The 23,844-nt window shown below is 38.8% G+C and overlaps 1 protein-coding gene across 1 annotated transcript in view; it reads right to left on the bottom strand.

The window, feature by feature from the left end:
• The window catches only part of LOC118552477 (disintegrin and metalloproteinase domain-containing protein 5-like), a 163,394-nt gene that overhangs the window by 34,690 nt on the left and 104,860 nt on the right, over positions 1 to 23,844 (bottom strand). Inside the window, exons 11-12 of the mRNA XM_036118922.2 lie at positions 17,331 to 17,421; positions 16,619 to 16,838 (exon numbers count right to left, since the gene is read on the bottom strand). Coding sequence (XP_035974815.2) covers positions 16,619 to 16,838; positions 17,331 to 17,421 — 311 coding nt within the window. The remainder of the gene's footprint in view (positions 1 to 16,618; positions 16,839 to 17,330; positions 17,422 to 23,844) is intronic.

The following is a 23,844-nucleotide window of genomic DNA, read 5'->3' on the forward strand; positions in this document are numbered from 1 at the left end:
TTGCAAACACGAAACCGGCCTTACAAGAAATACTGAAAGGGGTCCTCTAAGCAAAGAGAGCCTAAAAGCAACATAGACCAGAAAGGAACACAGACAATATACAGTAACAGTCACCTTACAGGCAATACAATGGCACTAAATTCAAATCTTTCAATAGTTAACCTGAAGGTAAATAGGCTAAATGCCCCAACCAAAAGACACAAGCTATCAGATTGGATTAAAAAAAAAAAAAAAAGACCCATCGATAGGCTGTTTGCAAAAGACTCATTTTAGACCCAAAGACACCCCCAGATTGAAAGTGAGGGGGTGGAAAACCATTTACCATGCTAATGGACACCAAAAGAAAGCTGGGGTGGCAATCCTTATATCAGACAAATTAGATTTTAAACCAAAGACTGTAATAAGAGATGAGGAAGGACACTATATCCTACTTAAAGGGTCTATCCAACAAGAAGATCTAACAATTGTAAATATCTATGCCCCTAACATGGGAGCAGCCAATTATATAAGGCAATTAATAACAAAAGCAAAGAAACACATCGACAACAATACAATAATACTGGGGGACTTTAACAGCCCCCTCACTGAAATCGACAGATCATCTAAGCAAAAGATCAACAAGGAAATAAAGACTTTAAATGACACACTGGAGCAAAGGGACTTCACAGATATATTCAGAACATTCCATCGCAAAGCAACAGAATACACATTCTTCCCTAGTGCCCATGGAACATTCTCCAGAATAGATCACATCCTAGTCACAAATCAGGTCTCAACCAGTACCAAAAGATTGGGATCATTCCCTGCATATTTTCAGACCACAATGCTTTGAAACTAGAACTCAATCACAAGAGGAAAGTTGGAAAGAACTCAAATACATGGAGGCTAAAGAGCATCCTACTAAAGAATGAATGGGTCAACCAGGAAATTAAAGAGGAATTAAAAAAATTCATGGAAACAAATGAAAATGAAAACACAACTGTTCAAAATCTTTGGGATGCAGCAAAGGCAGTCCTAAGAGGAAAGTATATAGCAATACAAGCCTTTCTCAAGAAACAAGAAAGGTCTCAAGTACACAACCTAACCCTACACCTAAAGGAGCTGGAGAAAGAACAGCAAATAAAGCCTAAACCCAGCAGGAGAAGAGAAATAATAAAGATCAGAGCAGAAATCAATGAAATAGAAACCAAAAGAACAGTAGAACAGATCAACGAAACTAGGAGCTGGTTCTTTGAAAGAATTAACAAGATTGATAACCCCCTGGCCAGACTTATCAAAAAGAAAAGAGAAAGGACCCAAATAAATAAAATCATGAATGAAAGAGGAGAGATCACGACCAACACCAAAGAAATACAAACAATTATAAGAACACATTATGAGCAATTATATGCCAGTAAATTAGATAATCGGGAAGAAATGGAAGCATTCCTAGAGATGTATCAACTACCAAAACTGAACCAGGAAGAAATAGAAAACCTGAACAGACCTATAACTGCTAAGGAAATTGAAGCAGTAATCAAAATTTCCCAACAAACAAGAGCCTAGGGCCAGATGGCTTCCCAGGGGAATTCTACCAAACATTTAAGGAAGAATTCATACCTATTCTTCTGAAACTGCACCAAAAAATAGAAATGGAAGGAAAACTTCCAAATCATTTTATGAAGCCACCATTACCTTGATCCCAAAACCATACAAAGACCCCATCAAAAAGGAGAATTACAGACCAATATCCTTGATGAACATGGATGCAGTATTTCTCACCAAAATACCAGCCAATAGGATCCAAAAGTTCATTTAAAGGATTATTCACCACGACCAAGTGGGATTTTTTCCTGGGCTGCAAGGTTGGTTCAACATCCACAAATCAATCAATGTAATACAATAAATTAATAAAAGAAAGAAAAAAACCATGTGATCCTCTCAGTAGATGCAGAAAAAGCATTTGACAAAGTGCAGCTTCCTTTCTTGATCAAAACTCTTCAGAGTATAGGGATAGAGGGTACATACCTCAATATCATAAAAGCCATCTTGAAAAACCCACAGCGAATATCATTCTCAATGGGGAAAAACTGAGAGCTTTCCCCCTAAAGTCAGGAACACAGAAGGGATGTCCACTATCACCACTGCTATTCAACATAGTACTAGAAGTCCTAGCCACAGCAATCAGACAACAAAGAGAAATAAAAGGCATCCGAATCGGCAAAGAAGAAGTCAAACTCTCACTCTTTGCAGATGATATGATACTGTATGTGGGAAACCCAAAAGACTCCACCCCAAAACTGCTAGAACTTATACAGAATTCAGTAAAGTGGCAGGATAGAAAATCAATGCACAGAAATCAGTGGCATTCCTATACACCAACAACAAGACAGAAGAAAGAGAAATTAAGGAGTCAATCCCATTTACAATTGCACCCAAAACCATAGGATACCTAGGAATAAATCTCACCAAAGAGACAAAGGATCTGTACTCAGAAAACTATAAAATACTCATGAAAGAAATTGAGGAAGACACAACGAAATGGAAAAACGTTCCATGCTCATGGATTGGAAGGACAAATATTGTGAAGATGTCAATGTTACCTAGAGCAATCTACACATTTAATGCAATCCCTATCAAAATACCATCCACTTTTTTCAAAGCAATGGAACAAATAATCCTAAAATTTGTATGGAACCAGAAAAGACCCCGAATAGCCTGAGGAATGTTGAAAAAGAAAAGCAAAGCTGGCGGCATCACAATTCTGAACTTCAAGCTCTATTACAAAGCTGTCATCATCAAGACAGTATGGTACTGGCACAAAAACAGACACATAGATCAATGGAACAGAAGAGAGAGCCCACAAATGGGCCCTCAACTCTATGGTCAACTAATCTTCCACAAAGCAGGAAAGAATGTCCAATGGAAAAAAGACAGTCTCTTCAACAAATGGTGTTGGGAAAATTGGACAGCCACATGCAGAAGAATGAAACTGGACCATTTCCTTACACCACACACAAAAATAGACTCAAAATGGTTGAAAGACCTCAATGTGAGACAGGAATCTCATCAAAATCCTATAGGAGAACACAGGCAGCAATCTCTTCGACCTCAGCCACAGCAATTCCTTCCTAGAAACATCGCCAAAGGCAAGGGAAGCAAGGGCAAAAATGAACTATTGGGACTTCATCAAGATAAAAAGCTTTCGCACAGCAAAAGAAACAGTCAACAAAACCAAAAGACAACCGACAGAATGGGAGAAGTTATTTGCAAATGACATATCAGATAAAGGGCTAGTATCCCTATAAAAATCTATAAAGAACTTATCAAACTCAACACCAAAAGAACTAATCCAATCAAGAAATGGGCAGAAGACATGAACAGATATTTGTCCAAAGAAGACATCCAAATGGCCCAGAGACACATGAAAAAGTGCTCAACATCGCTCGGCATCAGGGAAATCCAAATCAAAACCTCAATGAGATACCACCTCACACCAGTCAGAATGCCTAAAATTAACAAGTCAGGAAATGACAGATGTTGGCGGGGATGCAGAGAAAGGGGAACCCTCCTACACTGTTGGTGGGAATGCAAGCTGGTGTAGCCACTCTGGAAAATATATGGCGGTTCCTCAAAAAGTTGAAAATAGAGGTACCACAGGACCCAGCAATTGCCCTACTGGGTATTTACCCCAATGATACAAATGTAGGGATCCGAAGGGGTACGTGCACCCTGATATTTATAGCAGCAATGTCCACAATAGCCAAACTATGGAAAGAGCCAAGATGTCCAACGACAGATGAATGGATAAAGAAGATGTGGTCCATATATGCAATGGAATATTATGCAGCCATCAAAAGGAATGAAATCTTGCCATTTGCAACAGCATGGATGGAAATTGAGGGTATTATGCTGAGCAAAATAAGTCAATCAGAGAAAGACATGTATCATATGATCTCACTGATTTGAGGATTTCTTAATCTCAGGAAACAAACAGGGTTGCTAGAGTGGGGGTGGGTGGGAAGGATGGGGTGGCTGGGCGATAGACATTGGGGAGGGTATGTGCTATGGTGAGCACTGTGAATTGTGTGAGACTGTTGAATCGCAGACCTGTACTTCTGAAACAAATAATGCATTATATGTTAAAAAAAAAAAAAAAAGAAGAAGAAGAAGAAAAAGATAGCAGGAAGGGTAAAATGAAGGGGGGGAAATCGGAGGGGGAGACGAACCATGAGAGACTATGGACTCTGAGAAACAAACTGGGGGTTCTAGAGGGGACGGGGGTGGAGGGATGGGTTAGCCTAGTAATGGGTATTAAAGAGGGCATGTATTGAATTGAGCACTGGGTGTTACACACAAACAATGAATCATGAAACACTACATCAAAAACTAATGAGGTAATGTATTGTGATTAACATAAGATAATAAAATAAAATTTAAAAGAAATAAAAATAAATAAAAAATTAAATAAATGGAGAAATATACCATGTTCATGAGTTGGAACTTTCAACATAACAGAGGTCAATGCTCTACAAATTGATCTATCAGAATACCAACAAGGCTGGCTTGTAAGCAAAAATAAGCTTATTCTAAAATTTATATGGGCAAGCACAAGCCATAGAATAGCTAAAACAATCTTGACAAAAAGAATAAAATGAAAGGAATCACTCCACCCAATATTAAGGCTTCTTCTATAGCTAAAGTGTGATATTGGTGGAGGAACATAAAACCATAAAACCCCAGAAATATACCCACGTAAGTATGATCAATGGTTTTTGAACAAAAGTGCAAAGCTATGTAATGAAGGAAGTACAGTCTTTTCCACAAATGGTACTAGAGCAATTACACATCTGTGGTGGCTAATTTTATGTGTCAAGTTGGCTAGGCTATGATTCACAGTTGTTTGGTCAAATGCCAGTCCAGATTTTGATGTAAAGGTATTTTTTAGATGAAATTAACATTTAAAGCAATAGACTTTGAGTAAAGCAAATTACCCTCCATAATGTGGGTGGGACCCATCCAATCAGGTGAAGGCCTTAAGAGCAAAGAATGAGCTTTTCCCAAAAAAGAAAGAATTCTTCTCCTAACTGCAACATAGAAACCAATATGAACTTCCATCCTGCTGCTCTGCAGGATTCAGAATCAAGACTGAAACATCAACTCTTCCCTGAATTTCCAGACTGCCTGATTGTCTTATAGATTTTGAACTTGCCAACTCCCACTGTTAAATGAACTAATCCTTGAAATAAACCACTCGTTCTGTCTCTGTAAATACACACATACACACATACACACACACACACACACACACACACACACACATTATTGATCCTGTTTCTCTGGAGAACCCTAATACAATATCCATAGATAAAAAAAATCCTGACCTAAATCTCACACCTTATTAAAAAATTCACTCAAAATAAAGGATGTTTAGAAAAACACGTGGCAGAAAAATTGGGGGTATCTAGGACTAGACAAAGAGCTCTTTAAGTTGACTTGGAAGTGTTTATGAAAGCTCATGTGAAGAGAATGAAAATTAAGCTACAGATTAAAAGAAAATATTTACAAGCCACACACCTGACAAAAAAACTAGTATCCAGTATAGAAATCTCAAAACTTGACAATAAAAAAAAAATCCAACTAGAAAATGTGAAAAGGACTTCAAGAGACATTTAACTGACAACAATATATAAATGACACATAAATGCACAAAAAGATATACATCATTAGCCATTAATGAAATGCAAGTTAAATCCACAATGAGATATCACTATCTACCTATTAGAATGGCTAAAATAAAAATTACTGATAACACCAAATGCTGGTGAAGATGCAGAGAAACTGGATATGTCATATATTGCTGATGGGGATGTAAAGAAGTACAGCCATTCTGGAAAATAGATTTCCAATCCCTTAAGAAATTAAATATACATAGTCCACAGGGCTCAGCAACTGCATTCCAGGGAAATGAAAAGTTATGTCCACACAAAAACCTCCACACAAATGTCAATAGTAACTTTATGTGTAACAGCTGAAAACTGAAACAACCCAAATACTTTTTTTAAAAGATTTATTTATTTGAGAGAGAGTGCATGTGAGAATGGGGCATGGGGCAAAGGGAAAGGGAGATTGAGAATTCTCTAGCAGACTCCCTGCTGAGCACAGATCCTGATGTGGGGCTTGATCCCAGGATCCTGAGACCATGACCTGAACCAAAATCAAGAGTCAGGCACTTAACCAAGTGAACCACCCAGGTGGCCCCCAAATACTCTTAAAGGTTAAGAATGAATGGCTAGGGAGGAAGGCAAGATGGTGGAAGAGTGGGGTACCCTGTTTCAACTGGTCCCTTGAATTTAGCTGGATATCTACCAAACCACTCTGAACATCCATGAAATCATCCTGAGATATAAGAATATATATCTGGATCTCTACAAGCAGAAAAGCAGGGCTTTTTGTGAGGTAGGAAGGGTGGAGTCCTGAATCTGTTGGGAGTTATCAGATTACCAGAAGGGGGAGGGAGCCTCCATAAGCTGGGGCCTGAAAAGTGATAGAACACCAGAGTGCAAAATTGGAACCTTTAGAAATCTGCTCCAGAGAGAGACATTCCTCTCTGAAAGGGGCTCTGGAAATGAAAAGGCAGAAATATAGGTAGAGCATTGTGGTCTCGGGATACAAGAAGCCTCAGAGCCAAGGGGGCTTCTTGGACTGGCAGAGTGCCCAAGCAGGGGAGCCAGGAAGCATTTAAGGTCAGCAAGTCCAGGAAGGGTTTCTCAGCTCAGATCGCCATAAACTGCAAGCCAGGCCAGTTGAGAATCGCTTTTCTCTTGGGCAGCCTGAAAAAATCAGGAGCCTGCACCTACGACCAGGCAAAAACTCACACAGCAATAGCAGCCAGGAAAGGGCTCTAGAGCAGCGCCGGGACAAGACCCAGGGGCTGCAGGTGCACGCAAGCCTGGGGCCGCTGGCAGTTTTAGAAGCCTAAAGGGCAGAGATTCTCCCAGGCTCCTGGGACGACCTCTGAGTCACTGTGGGCGTGCACTGTGAGAGGCTGAGGTTTTCTGCGGTGCACACTGAAACTGAGACTGTTTATCCTGGAGGGTACAGTGAAAAGAGCCGAATATGAGTCACTGAGGGTGTGCACCACAGGAGGCTGCGGTTTTCCGCATCGCACACGGAAACGGAGACTGTCCTGGAGGATTTAGTGAAAGAGAGCAGGCTGCAATTTCTCGGCTGGGGGCCAGAGGTCTGAGTGTGGCCATTTTTGCTCTAATCTTCAGAAGAAGCTTGGAAAGCCCCCACCAGGGAACAAAAGCACAGATGTCTGGTTCCCACTGAGCTCAACCCCCCAAAAGGGGTTACCTGAGAAACAGCGTGAAAGGCCCCTCCCCCAGAAGACAGGCTGGAAGAACAAGAGGAGGACAACCCTATGGATCATACAGGACTAAAATCCCAACGCCAGGGGAAAATTGCATATTGAGCTCCAGGCATTGCCTCACAGCTTCTTTGTTTTTCAAATGATACTCTCTCTTTTTACTCTTTCTCTTCTGCTTTTTCTCTTTTTTCTTTTTACCTTTTTCTCAACTAGATGCTTAGTATATCAACTTATATTCCATAGTACCGTTTTACACCTATATTGTCGTGCATTTTCACACCTATATTTTTTATGGATACATTCTTTACTGTAGTCCTTTTTTCACTATTCACTTGTGCTTTTTCACACCTATAATTTTCCACACCTATTTTTGTGCTTTTTCACACCTATATTTTTTATAGATATATGCTTTATTGTAGTCCTTTTTTCACTATTCACTTGTGATTTTTCACACCTATTTTTTTATCGATTTATGCTTTATTGTAGTTTTTTTCACTATTCACTTGTGCTTTTTCACATCTCAATTTTTTTTTATTTTTTCACACCTATATTTTTTCACACCTATATTTCAATGCTTTTTCACACCTATATTTTTATAGATATATGATTTATTGTAGTGCCTTTTCACACCTATTTTTTTATAAATATATGCTTCATTTTAGTCCTTTTCTCACTATTCAATTTTACCTTTTCAAATATACAAGTTTTACTTTCCTTGTAAGTTTTAATTTCCTTGTAGTGTCTTCTAACAAACAGAACAAAATACACCCAGAAACAACTGAAACATCCTGCTCTGTCCACACTGAAAGATTATAGTCCACCTTCCCCTCGCCCCCCCTTTTTAAAATTTTTTTAATTTTATAAATTTTATTCTTGTGTTTAATTTTGGCTTTGTTTTCTCTGTAGTGGCTCCTGACTGCTCCAGATTTTCCTAGGGTGCATCTCACTTGGGTCGTGGTTGATATTTTGGACTCTGTACACTCCCTCAACCATCCCTCAACAGAACGACTAGGAGGAAGAACTCCCAACAAAGAAAAGAACCAGAGACAATGGCCTCTGCCACAGATCTAATGGATATGGATATAAGTGAAATGTCAAGAGACAGAATTCAGGATAGCAATCATGAAGTCAATAGCTAGGCCTGAAAAAAAACATTAACGACAATATAGAATCTCTAATGGCAGAAATGAGATCTGATCAGGCTGAACTAAAAAATGCTATGAATGAGATGCAGTCTAAACTGGACACTCTAACAACCAAGGTAAAAGGGCAGAAGAGAGAATTAGTGATCTAGAAGACAATCTAATGGAAAAAAAGGAAGTGGAGGAAAACAGAGGTAGGCTGCTAGTAGCAAATGAGAAAGGATTGCAGAGATTAATGATGCCATGAGACATTTCAATGTCAGGAATATTAGGATCCTCAAGGGTATGGGGGGGGGCTAGAAGGTATATTTGAGCAAATTATAGCTGAGAACTTCCCTAATCTGGGGAAGGAAACAAGCATTTGAGTCCAGGAGGCCAAGAGGACCCCTCCCAAAATCAATAAAAATAGATCAACACCCCAACATATAATAGTGAAGCTTGCATATTTTACAGCCAAGGAAACAATCCTGAGAATAGCCAGGGAGAAGGAGTTCCTTACATATGGAGGAAGGAACATCAAAATAACATCAGACCTGTCCACTGAGACCTGGCAAGCCAGAAAGGGCTGGCAAGACATATTCAGGGTACTAAATGACAAGAACTTGCAGCCAAGAATACTTTATCCAGCAAGGCTGTCATTCAGAATGGATGGAGAGATAAAGAGCTTCCAGGACTGGCAGAAACCGAAAGAATATGTGACCACCACACCAGCCCTGAAAGAAATATTAAGGGGAATTCTGTAAGCAAAGAGAGACTCCCAGAGTCACATAGAACAGAAAGAAACAGAAAATCTATAGAAACAGGGACTTTACAGGCAATAAAATGGCACTAAATTCATATCTCTCAATAGTCACTCTAAATGCAAATGGGCTAAATGTTCCCATCAAAAGACACGGGGTTTCAGATTGGATAAAAAAGCAGGACCCATCCATATGCTGTCTACAAGAGACTCATTTTGAACCTAAAGACACCTCCAGATTGAAAGTGAGGGGAAGAGAAAAATTTATCATGCCCACGGACCACAAAAGAAAGCTGGGGTAGCAATCCTCATATCAGACAAATTAGATTTTAAACCAAAGACCATAGTAAGAGATGTAGAGGGACACTATATTATGCTTAAAGGGTCTATCCAACAAGAAGACCTAACAATTGTAAATATCTATGCCCCCATCATGGGAGCAGCCAACTACATAAACCAACTGTTAATCAAAATAAAGAATCATACTGATAATAATACATTAATAGTAGGAGACCTCAACACTCCACTCTCAGCAATGGACAGATCATCTAAGCAGAAGATCAACAAAGGTACAAGAGCTTTGAATGACATATTGGACCAGATGGACTTTGTAGATATATACAGAACATTCCATCCTAAAACAACAGAATACTCATTCTTCTTGAGTGCACATGGGACTTTCTCCAGAATAGACCACATACTGGGTCACAAATCAGGTCTCAACCAATACCAAAAGATTGAGATTATTCCCAACATGTTATCAGACCACAATGCTTTGAAACTGGAACTCAATCACAAGAAAAAAATTGGAAGGAACTCAAACACTTGGAAGTTAAAGAGCATCCTGCTAAAGAATGATTGGGTCAACCAGGAAATTAAAGAACTTAAGCAATTCAAGGAACTTAAAAAATTCATGGAAATCAATGAGAATGAAAACACATCGGTCTAAAACCTATGGGATACTGCGAAGGCAGTCCTAAGGAGGAAATACATAGCCATCCAAGCCTCCCTCAAAAAAGTAGAAAAATCCCAACTGCACAAGTTAACCTTACACCTAAAGGAACTGGAGAAAGAACAGCAAATAAAACCTAACCAAGCGGGAGAAGAGAAATAAGAAAGATAAGGGCAGAGATCAATGAAATAGAAACCAGAAAAGCAGTAGAACAGATCAACAAAACTAGACGTTGGTTCTTTGAAAGAATTAATAAGATCGATAAACCACTGGCCAGACTTATCCAAAAGAAAAGGGAAAGGACCCAAATCAATAAAATCATGAATGAAAGGGAAGAGAACATGACTAACACCAAGAAAATAGAAAAAATTATTAGAAATTATTACCAGCAACTATATGCCAACAAATTAAACAACCTGGAAGAAATGGATGCCTTCCTGGAAACTTATGAACTACTAAGACTGAAACAGGAAGAAACAGACAATCAGAATAGACCAATAACAATAACGAAATTGAAGCAGTAATCAAAAACCTCCCAAAAAACAAGAGTCCAGGGCCAGATGGCTTTGCAGGGGAATTCTACCAAATATTTAAAGAAGAAATAATACCTGTTCTATTGAAGCTGTTTCAAAAAATAGAAACAGAAGGAAAACTTCCAAACTCATTCTATGAGGCCAGCATTACCCTGATCCCCAAACCAGGCAAAGGCCCCATCAAAAAGGAGAATTACAGACCAATATCCCTGATGAACATGGATGCCAAAATACTCACCAAGGTCCTAGCCAATAGGATCCAACAGTATATTAAAAGGATTATCCATCACGACCTGGTGGGATTTATTCCTGGATGCAAGGGTGGTTCAACATTCACAAATCAATCAACGTGATAGAGCACATTAATAAAAGAAAAGACAAGAACCATATGATCCTCTCAATTGATGCAGAAAAAGCATTTAACAAAATACAGCATCCTTTCCTGATTAAAATGCTTCAGAGTATAGGCATAGAGGGAACATTCCTCAATTTCATAAAAACCATCTATGAAAAGCCCACAGCAAATATCCCACTCTCAATTCTCAAAAGCTCTCAGCTTTTTCCTTAGGGTCAGGAACACGACAGGGATGCCCAATCTCACCACTGTGTTCAACATAGTACTAGAAGGCAATCAGACAACAAAAAGATATAAAAGGCATTCAAATTGGCAAAGAAGTCAAACTATCTCTCTTCACAGATGACATAACCCAAAAGACTCCACCCGCAAATTACTAGAACTCATACAGCAATTCAGCAATGTGGCAGGATACAAAATCAATGCACAGAAATCAGTTGCATTTCTATACATTAACAATGTAACTGAAGAAAGAGAAATTAAGGAAGCAATTCCATTTACAATAGCACCAAAAACCATAAGATACCTAGGAATAAACCTAACCAAAGAGGTAAAGGATTTATACTCTAAAAACTACAGAAGATTTATGAAAGAAATTGAGGAACCCAAAAAATGGAAAAACATTCCATGCTCATGGATTGGAAGAACAAACATTGTTAAAATGTCTATGCTGCCCAGAGCAATCTATACTTTCAATGCCATCCCTACCAAAATACCATTGCCATTTTTCACAGAGCTGGAATGAACAATCCTAAAATTTGTATGGAACCAGAAAAGACCCTGAATCACCAGGGGAATGTTGAAAAAAAAAAAAAAAAGCTGGGGGCATCATGTTGCCTGACTTCAAGATATATTACAAAGCTGTGATCATCAAGACAGCATAGTATTGGCACAAAAACAGACATATAGATCAATGGAACAAAATAGAGACTCCAGAAATGGACCCTCAACTCTATGGTCAACTAATCTTTGACAAATCAGGAAAAAATATGCAATGGAAAAAAGACAGTCTCTTCAATAAATGGTGCTCGGAAAATTGGATAGCCAAAAGCAGAAGAATGAAACATTCTCTTACACCATACACAAAGTTAAACCCAAAATGGATGAAAAACCTCAAGGTGAGACAGGAATCCATCAAAATCCTAGAGGAGAACATAGGCAGCAACCTGTTCAACATCAGCCACAGCAACTTCTTTCAAGACACGTCTCCAAAGGCCAGGGAAACAAAAGCAAAAATGAACTTTGGAACTTCATCAAGATAAAAAGCTTCTGAACAGCAAAGGAAATGGTCAACAAAACTAAGAGGCAACCCATGGAATGGGAGGAGATATTTAAAAATGACATTACAGATAAAGGGCTGGTATCCAAGATCTATAAAGAACTTCTCAAATTCAACACCCAAAAAGCAAATAATCCAGTCAAAAACTGGGCAGAAGACATGAACAGACACTTCTCCAAAGAAGACATACAAATGGCTAACAGAAACATGAAAAAATGTTCATCACTAGCCATCAGGAAAATACAAATCAAAACCACAATGAGATGCCACCTTACACCAGTTAGAATGGCAAAAATTAACAAGGCAGGAAACAACAAATGTTGGAGAGGATGTGGAGAAAGGGAACACTCTTACACTGTTGGTTGGAATGCAAGCTGGTAGAGCCACTTTGGACAACAGTATGGAGGTTCCTCAAGACGTTAAAAATAGAGCTACCCTACGACCCACCAATTGCACTAGTAGGTATTTACCCCAAAGATACAGATGTAGTGAAAAGAAAGGGCACATGCACCCCAGTGTTCATAGCAGCAATGTCCACAATAGCCAAACTGTGGAAGGAGCTGAGATGTCCTTCAACGGATGAATGGATAAAGAAGTGGTACATATATATAATGGAATACTACTCAGCCATCAGAAAGGATGAATACCCACCATTTGCATCAACATGGATGGAACTGGAGGGGATTATACTAACTGAAATAAGTCAAGCAGAGAAAGATAATTATCATATGGTTTCACTCATATGTGGAACATAAGGGATAGTACGGAGGACCATAGGGGGAAGGGAGAGAAAACTGAAGGGGAAGAAATCAGTGAGGGAGACAAACCATGAGAGAATCTGGACCTGGGAAACAAACTGAGGGTTTCAGAGGGGAGGGGGGTGGGGGATGGCATAGCCGGGTGATGGGTATTAAATAGGGCACGTGTTGTGATGAGCACTGGGTATTATATGCAACTAATGAATCGTTGAACACTACATCAAAAACTAATGATGTAGTTGGCTAACTGAACATAATAAAAAAATAAAAATAAATATAAAAAATGACACTGAAAAAAAAAGAAAGAATGGTTAGGCAAACTGTGGTATATGCATACAATGGTATATTACTCAGCACTAAATATGAACTATTGGACAACATGTGGCTTTCTAGATAGATCCAAAGGATATTACGCTGGGTGACAAAAACTAATCTCTAGAGGTTATTACATAATTCTATTATTATAACATTCTCCAAATGACAGAATTATAGAGATAGAGAACTGATTAGAACACAGCATAGGTCTACAGAGGAAAGGTATGACTACAAAATGAAGCCATGATAGAGGTCCATTTTGGTGATGGAACAGTTCTGTATTTTGATTGTGATGGTGGTTTCATGAATATACACATGTTATATAATTGCACAGAACTACACACACACAACACACACACACATACACATTCTTGTAAAAAGAGATGAAATCTAAATAAGGTTTCTACCAAAGTCAATATCCTGTTTTTTATATTTTACAGGTTAAAGATATTAAGACAATCTGGGTGTAGGATAGACAGGACCTCTCTAACCTATTTTACTTTCCATTAAAGTATAATTATTTCAAAATTAAAAGTTTAATTAAAGAAAAAAAAAGACCACCAATAACTGTGGCTAATCCTGGGTAAGTGAATTCTGTGTAATGGTTTTCCTTCTTTTCTCCATTTCAAAAATTATTCAAAGATATATTACATTTATAATTTATATTTCTATTAATTTTGTAATATTAAAACAGTGAAAAAATGTTATAAACACTAAAAATACTGGAAATATGTGTTCTGAAATATAAAGAGAATTTATCTCTAGGTGATGGTACTATGAATGATTTTTTTCCTTTTCTGTATTTTCAAGTCATTTTTGATGTGTATGTATTATTTCATAATGGAAAAATTGCATTAATTTTAATAAACAAAATTCAGCCAGAAAATATAAAATAATAAGGAAGCACTCTAGAACTGATGTAAATTAATTACCACAAAATGTTTAAGCAAAAAAAAGGTGCAAAAGCATTTATAGCATGTATACTACTTTTTACCAAAGGAGATATAAAAAATGTACATATCTGCCCCATTGTGCAAAAAATAAAAGGTAAGATAACTAAAACTAAATAAAAACTAAAATAATAGAAACTAATAATAAAAACTAATTGTTTCTCTATTGGGAGTAGGGGAGAGTAATGAGAATGGATAGGTTTGCAGGGATGGGAATGGAGTAGAAGGATAAAAAATGATGATTCTCTGAGTACAACCATATATAGTTTTGAATCTTTTTAAAAAAATTTTTAAAGATTTTATTTATTTGAGAGAGAGAGAACACGTGCGTAGGTGTGGGGGGGAGGGTAGGAGCAGAGGGAAAGACACAAGCAGACTTGTGCTGAGCACAGAACCAGTCTTGAGGCTCAATCTCACAAACCTGAGATCACAACCTGAACTAAAATCAAGAGTTGGGCACTTAACCGACTGAGCCACCCAGGTGCCCCTACAGTTTTGAATCTTAAAAATCATTTTATATTTCACATATCAGAAACTAAAATAAAATAAAATGAACAGGACAGGGAGAAATCCAAAAAGCTTACTGTTTTTCAAATGAATAATCTAACCACGTTAAGGAGGAAAAATGAATTAACCCAAATAATTCTTGAATAAAATATTTTTACATACACTTCAGGCTAAGGGCAAAAAGAATTTCATAGTAGAATGAGCTAGCAATTCTGAGATAGGTTAATGTGTATTCCAAAGACATCCAAGGATAGAATTCATATATATCACTGTCAAAGAAAGTGTCAAAGTATATCACTATCAAAGAAAACTGTCACAAATATGAAAAGATAGAAGGCTAGAATGAACCCTATATTATGAATTCCATTTGAAAGTGTAATTTTGACCTCACGCTTTTTAATGTAGACAAGTAGATACAGAAATATATATATATATATAAAATATGAGTGAATATACATACATTTATACATATATGCATATATTCATGTATATATATCTATGTTTTCATATGTATGAATCATATATAGATATAGATATACATTTCCTAGCTCTGTCTGCTGATGGGGCCAGAAGTGACACTCCCAATAGGAAAAAGCAAAATTAATACCTAGATCTTGGTTTCTAAATATCATTTCCCATTCAAATGAACCAGGGTTCCTTGGAAAATGGCTGATTTTAGGAACTGGGGCAGGAAACATTCAATCTGAATGTAGAACATTTTGTGATTCTGGAAAGTAAGGAAGCACTCAAAAAGAAAAAAAAAATCTCACAATGTTAAGAGTTTGTCAAAGAGACAGGAGTCAACGGAAAGAACTCCCAATGGCCAAAGCTAGAAAAACTTGAACAATGAAATCAATAAAGTAGTACTGGATTATAACCCAGACCATAACATAAATATCCATGAGTCTATACTGTTACAAATAAATGACTGAATAAATAAATGGAGAACAGACAAACCTTTGGTGCAGAGGAATTCAAAATAATTTATGTAACTACTGAGCCCCCAAGAAGGTGAAACATAACTTCCTACTCCTTAAGTATGGGCTATGCACAGTAACTTCTTTCAAGGAAATACAGTATGGAAAGGGAAATAAAGAGTAACTTAACAGTGAGAAATTTGACAAATATTACCTCAGGCAGGTGATCAAGGTTAACATCAACACTTGATAATGATATGATGAAAGATACTTTACCTCTGAGGTCTTCCTCCCAAGAATACATAAACCCAGACTAGTCATAAGAGAAACATCAGACAAATCTTAATTTGAGGGACATACTACAGAATACCTGACCAGTTCTCGAAAATGTCAAGGCCATCACTGTCAAGAGAAGCCTATGAATACATAATGAATAAATGTAATGTGGTATTCTGGGTGGAATCCTGGGAAAAACATTAGGTAAAATAAATCTGAATGAAGTATGGAATTTATTTAATATAATGTATGAACATTATTAGTTCATTGACTATAACAAATGTACCATATTATTGTTAGATGTTAGTAATTGGGAAAATTGGATATGTTGCTTATGGGCAAGAGTAATGGTATGTTCTAAAACTGGATATGGTGGTGGTTATACAATTCCATACATTAACCAAGAGCAATGAATTGTATATATCATGGGTGACTATTATTTTAACAAGGCTGTTTAAAAATGAATTGCTTAGTATATTGTCAAAATGAGTATAACTATAAAAAACAATTTGTAAAACACTTGAAATTTTGTAGTTCTAATTACCATAGCAGGACCACACACAGTGCCATCTTGTACAAATGTATCATCTCTATCTTCAGGTGTTTGAAATGTTGTCCATGTATTTTTAGGTTTCTTGTCTGTGATTCGAAATGTAGTTACACACATTTCTTCTCGGACATGTGTGTAAATCACAGATAAATTTGCACGTGATATTAATGCTTTGTGTGGCCAGGCACAAACTAATTTTCCACATAGAAGATTACTAGAAGCATAAGGCAGAAAAAAATTCTCTTATTTACTAAAATAACATAGATTGCTAATATGTGTAAGTTAAAAAAAAAAGTATCTTACTAATTTAACTCCAGGTCTCAACAATATTCTCTCAGAAAACTTTTTGAGCACACTGATTTATGTACGAAGTGGCTCTTTTTGTTCTGTGAGATTATGTGCCAAGAGAAAAATTAATGATATCTGCAATCTGACAGCCCTGGTCTGTCTTATATTAGCTTCTGAAATTTGAGCAAATTATCATCAGTCTTCAATTCTTTCTTTAGTAAAATAGAATAAATCTCACTACAAATATCATTGTTGTAACATTATAGGCACTGAACACATGCCATTTGTAGGCAATGAGTAATATTGTTCAGTTCAGATCATGAAACAAAGAAACCTGTTATAAATTGCCATATATTCTAGGATCTTAGCAATATATAACCTACATCCCAAACGAAATTATAAATTTCTAAATACATACGGATAACTACAAAAGTCTCGACCACAGTTTCCATATCTATCTCCTCTTGTATTTACTTCATCATAACAAGCAAATGGACCACCTCTAGAAGCTAAAAGAAAAAAAAAAAACTTAAGTAAATTACAGTACCAATAATCATTGTAGAAATAAAAAACTCACCTTGGAAATTATAATGTGATACCTAAGGAGGTTTATAATTACCTAGCATTAAAAATTTGCTAAGGTAGCTTTTGGGGAGGCAAGATGGCGGAGGAGTAGGGGACCCTGTTTCAACCGGTCCCCTGAATTTAGCTGGATATCTACCAAACCATTCTGAGCACCCATGAAATCAGCTTGAGATGTGAGAATATATATCTGGATCGCTAGAAGCAGAAAAGCGCTGCCTGTCACAAAGTAGGAAGGGAGCTTCAGGGAGATAAACAGAAGGGGGGACACCTGGGTGGCTCAGTCGTTAAGCCTCTGCCTTCAGCTGGGGTCATGATCCCAGGGTCCTGGGATCTAGCCCCGCATGGGGCTCCCTGCTTGGGGGGTGGGGGGAGCCTGCTTCTTCCTCTGCCTCTCCCTCTGCTTGTGTTCCCCTTCTCTCACTGTGTCTCTCTCTGTCAAAAAAAAAAAAAATCATCTTAAAAAAAAAAAGAAGATAAACAGTAAGGAGAGGGCACCTCCATAAACTGGCTCCTGGAAAGTGATGTAACACCTGATCGCAAAAGCATCCTGCACCAGGGACCTGGCAAAAACTCACAGAGTGGTAGCGGCCAGGAAAGGGCTCTAGAGCAGCGCCCAGACAGGATCCAAGAGCTGTAGGTGCTCGGGACTCATGGTTTTAGAAGCACAAAGGGCAGGGGCACTTCTGGGCCCCTGGGAAGACCTCTGGGAGAGTCACTGTGGTCACACACAAAAATGGAGACTGTTAGTTCTGGAGGGTACAGTGAAGAGAGCCGACTGCAATTTCTCTGCTCTGGGCCAGAGGTTTGGGTGTGACCATTTTTGCTCTGACCCTTAAGGATGCACGGAAAGCCGCCAGAGAACAAAAGCTCAAAAATCCAATTTCCACTGATCCCACCCTCCTGACAGGGGGCAGGGCAACTCCGCCCAAGCAGGGGTGCCTGAGAAACCGCAGCAGGCCCTTCCCCAGAAGACAGGCTGGAAGAACAAGAGGACGACAACCCTAAGGTCCCTATAAAACTGTAAAATCCCAACACCAGGGGAAAATAGTATATTGAGCTCCAGTCGTTGCCTCATGGCTTGTTTATTTTTCAGATACAAGTCTCTTTTTCTTTTTATTCTTTCTCTTATGCTTATTCTCTGTTTTTTTTTTTTTTACCTTTTTTCTCATTTCAACCAGATGTTTAATACATCACTTTATATTTCATAGTAGCTTTTTAACTTGTACTTTTTCACACCTATTTTTTTTATAAGTATATGCTTCATTGTAGTCCTTTTTTCCCTATTCAATTTTACCTTTATATATATACAAGTTTTACTTTCCCTGTAATTTTGGGAAGTAGTGTCCTCTAACAAACAGAACAAAATACACCCAGGAACAACTGAAACACCCTACTTTGTCCACACTGAGAGATTATAGCCCCCCTTCCCCTTGCCCCTCCTTTTTTTCTTTTTTTAAAATTTTTAATGTTTTTTTAATTTTTAAATTTTTAAGTTTTATTCTTGTTTTGGCTTTGTTTTTTTTGGTGGTGGCTTCCGACTGCTCCAGATTTTCCTAGGGTGGATCTTACTTGGGTCATGGTTGATAATTTGGACCCTGTACACTTCCTCAACCATCCCTCAACAAAATGACTAGGAGGAGGAACTCCCAACAAAGAGAAGAACCAGAGACAATGGCCTCTGCCACAGATGGCTATGGATATAAGCGAAATGTCAGAGATAGAATTCAGGCTAACAATTATGAAGTCAATAGCTAGGCTTGAGAAAAGCATTAGTGATAATATAGAATCTCGAAGGGCATAAATGAGATCTAATCAGGCCGAACTAAAAAATGCTATGAATGAGATGCAGTCTAAACTGGATACTCTAACATCCAGGGTAAATGAGGCATAAGAACGAATTAGTGATATAGAAGATAAACTGATAGGAAGGAAGGAAGCCAAGGAGGATAGGGATAGGCAGCTAGAAGCCCATGAGAACAGACTTAGAGAGATCAATGATGCCATGAAATGTTCCAATGTCAGAATTACTGGGATCCATGAGGGGGTGGAGAGAGAGAGAGGAGTAGAAGGTGTGTTTGAGCAAATCATAGCTGAGAACTTCCCTAATCTGGGGAAGGAAACAAGCATTTATGTCCAAGAGGCAGAGAGGACCCCTCCCAAGATCGATAAAAATAGAACAACACCCTGGCATATAATAGTAAAACTTGCAAATCTTAGAGCCAAGGAAGCTATCCTGAGAGCAGCTAGGGGGAAGAGCTTTCTTAAGTATGGAGGTAGGAACATCAGAATAATGATGTACTATATGGTGGCTAACTGAACATAATAAATAAATAAATAAATAAATAAATAAATAAATAATTTTTTAAAAAAATGATTGTACCAGGTTTAGAATTAGATAACATGGCATGGCTTACACCTTGTTTGTTCACAGAGCATTGAATATTTTTATGTATTTGACTTTTTTCTGCCTTTTAAGATATGAGAAATATAAGGTGAAATGTATGTATTAATTAAATTATTAGTTATGTTACTAATTAAATTAACTGTATTAGACTAAAAAAAAAATTGCTGAGGTAGATCTAGCATTAAAAAGAGAGCTCCTCATTTTAAGCCTGGTAGAATTTGTTCTCTACCAAACAGAAAATAAACAGCAACATTATTCAAATGGCATTATATTATTAGAAATATAAGCAACCATAGCCCTTTGTCCTGTAAATTGTTTATTTTCTGCCTTAGTTTCCTACCCAGTGTGAAAATATAGCTTGTTAGTCCAAACAAAACAGGAGAGAAAGAGTATCTATAATGCAATACTGATAAGAAACCCAAAGAGCATATTTCTTAACTCTTCTTTCATATTAAAGTCCTCATTTCTGTTCCCTCCTATCCTAACAATCACTAAAATAAAAATTTTGAATGGTTCCAGTCCCAGATGGCCACTTAGGAAGACCCTGAACTCACTTCCTTCCATGCTCACACCAAATCTATACCTATTTATAAATTCCTCCTGAAGAACTGCGTACTGGCTGAATGGCTTCTGTACAATGAAAGACAGAAAGACCATACAGAGAACTGCAACAGAGATGGAAACATGGTAACAAAGGAAAGCCCCACCCCTGATGTTACAGTGGGGAGGGATAGGACTGAGGGACCATGAGCAGATTCATCTGTCCTGAATCATAGGGAGAGAAAGCTACAGTTTAAAAGAGCAACTAGAATTTAAGAGATCCAGCCCTAGAACTCCACCAAATGCTGGGAGAGCTGCTGGTACTCTATAGGTCAGAGGGACTGGTGAGTACCACAATTTACATATCCCCTCCACCTTGATAGCATAGCCAAGAGCAGGGTCCTGATGCCACAGCTAGTCAGCTGCTTCAGTGAGCCCTGATTCCCTAGCTCATAAAAGCCCTGGACAACATGGGCACAGAAAAAAAGCTGTGGTTTAAAAGAGCAACTAGAATATAAAGGAATTAGTCTCAGAATCCTGCCTCATGGCAGGGAAGCTCCTGGAACTCTACTTGAGTTTGTGGGGTTGGCAAGCACCACAATTTGCATCCTCTTTCCACCTTGATAGCATGGACAGGAGAGAGACCTAAGTTCCCTAGTTGGCCTATCACCTCAGTGAGCCCCATGACCCTAGCCCACACCATCCTCAACAATCCCACCAAGGTGGCCCAAACACTGTGCACCAGGACACCCCTGGTCAGTGCTCACTACAGCTCCAGCCATCTTGCCAAAATGACACAGGTGTTAAGCACCTGGAGAACACACTAGGCCCATGCCACCTTGGCTACAGATGGCTTGCCCGGAAACCCCCAGTTCAGAATACCCTGGGACCTCCCAGCTCACATCTGCTTCAGCTCCAGACACCCCATAAGAGCAACCCCTGCACAGAGTGCCCTGGGATGCCTAGCCCTTACCCTGCCTTGCTCCAGCTACCCTGCCAGGGTACCATCTGCATGAAGTGCCTTAGGACAACATGGACTGCACCAACCTCAGCTTCAGCTATCCTGCCAGTATGCCCTCTGTGGAGAAAGCCCTGGGACCCCCCCCCCCCCGATTAGGAAAGAATAAAGATCAGAGTAGAAATAAATGAAAAAATAATTTAAAAAGATAGAAAAGACCAATGAAATAAAGAGCTGGTTGGTTCTTTGAAACAATAAACAAAATTGATAAACCTTTAGCCATACTCATCAAGAAAAAAAGAGAGAGGACTCAAAAAAATGAAATCAGAATTGAAAGAGAAGTAACAACTCACACCACAGAAATACAAAGAATTATAAGAAACTACTATGAAAAATTATATGCCAACGAATTGGACAACCTAGAAAAAACACATAAATTCCTAGAAACATAAAATCTATCAAAACTGAATCAAGAAGAAATAGAAAATCTGAACACACATGAAATTGAATCAGTAATCAAAAAACTACCAAAGCATAAAAGTCCAGGACCAAAAGGATTCACAGGTGAATTTTACCAAACATTTAAGGAAGAGTTAATACCTATTCTCCTCAAACTTCCAAAAAATAGAAGGAAAGCTTCAAATACACTCTACTGCAGCCAGCATCACCTTGATACCAAAACCACATAAACACACGACAAAAAGGAAACCTATAGGTCAATATCTCTGAGGGACATACGTGCAAAATCCTCAACAAAATATCAGCAAATCACATCCAACAATATATGAAATGGATCATTCATCATGATCAAGTGGGATTTATTCTGGGGATGCAGTGATGGTTCAATATTTACAAATCAATCAATATGATACACCACATTAACAAAACAAGGGATAAAAATCATACAATCATCTCATTAGAAGAAGAAAAAGCATTTGACAAAGTACAACAGCCATTCATGATAAAAACCCTCCACAAAGTGGGTTTAGAGGGAATATACCTCAACGCAATAAAGGTCATATATGAAAAACCCACAGATAACATCATACCCAATGGTGAAAAACTGAGCAAATTTCCTCTAAGATCCGGAATAAGACAAGAATGTCCCACTCTCACCACTTTTACTCAACATATTACTAGAAATTCTAGCCACAGCAATTAGGCAAAAAAAGATATTAAAGGTATTCAAATTTGTAAGGAATAAGTAAGTCTCTATTTGCAGAGGACATGATACTGCATATAGAAAACCCTAAAGATTCCACCAAAAGAACTATTAGAAGTAATAAATGAGGTGGGCGGAGCAAGATGGCAGAGGAGTAGGAGACCTGGAATATTCTGGTCTCAGGAATTCAGCTGAATGGGGATCAAACCATTATGAACACTTACAAACTCAACAGGAGATCGAAGAAAAAGCGACCACTTTCTGGAAGGTAGGACTTGCGGAGAAGTGAATCCGAGGCGATATTCGGGAAGATAGATGGTGGGGGAGGGGGCCTCCGTTGGCTGCTTCTGGCAAGTGATAGAGCCGCGGAGGACAAAATCGGAACTTTTAGAAGTCGGCTCCGCTGAGGGACGTCGCTCCAGTGGCTAAGCGGGGGGTGGAACCCTTGTAGGACAGTGTGGTCTCAGGACCCTCAGGGTCACAGAAAGACTGGGGGTGCCTGAGTGCGGCAGAGCCCCCGGGTATTGGAGTGGGGAAGCCAGCTGCAGAGACGGAGCCAGGGAGTGGGCTCTCAGCTTGGGGTTGCCATAAACTGTGATCCGCGGCACAGTCGGGCCACTGCTCCTCTAGCAGGGACCAACAAGCGGCAGATCCGGGGAGACTCCCCTTCCTCCCCCAGGAGGAGCGGCGCAGGAGCACACCCCAGGGATCTGCTGGGATTGGAGACTCCACACCGAGTCGTGTGCCAGGGATAGAAACGCTCGGTCACAGGCCGGGTGAGCACGGAGCGTGACTGGAGACCAAGGAGATGGGAGTGACTGACTGCTTTTCTCTGGGGGCGCACTGAGGATTGCGGCCCCAAGTTCTCGGCTCCTCTGGGGCAGAGATTGGGAGTCCGCCATTTCACTCTCGTCCTCCAAAGCTGTACGGAAAGCTTGCAGGGAACAAAAGCTCCCAAGAGCAAACCTGAGCAGATTACTTACCCCAGCAAAGGCTATGCTGTCTGCAAGAGACTCATTTTAGACCCAAAGACACCCCCAGAATGAAAGTGAGGGGGTGGAAAACCATTTACCATGCTAATGGACATCAAAAGAAAGCTGGGGTGACAATCCTTATATCACACAAATTAGATTTTAAACCAAAGACTCTAATAAGAGTTGAGGAAGGACACTATATCCTACTTAAAGGGTCTATCCAACAAGAAGATCTAACAATTGTAAATATCTATGCCGCTAACACGGGAGCAGCCAATTACATAAGGCAATTAATAACAAAAGCAAAGA

The sequence above is a fragment of the Halichoerus grypus genome, chromosome 3, assembly GCF_964656455.1.
Source record: "Halichoerus grypus chromosome 3, mHalGry1.hap1.1, whole genome shotgun sequence".
Classification (NCBI taxonomy): Eukaryota; Metazoa; Chordata; class Mammalia; order Carnivora; family Phocidae; genus Halichoerus; species Halichoerus grypus.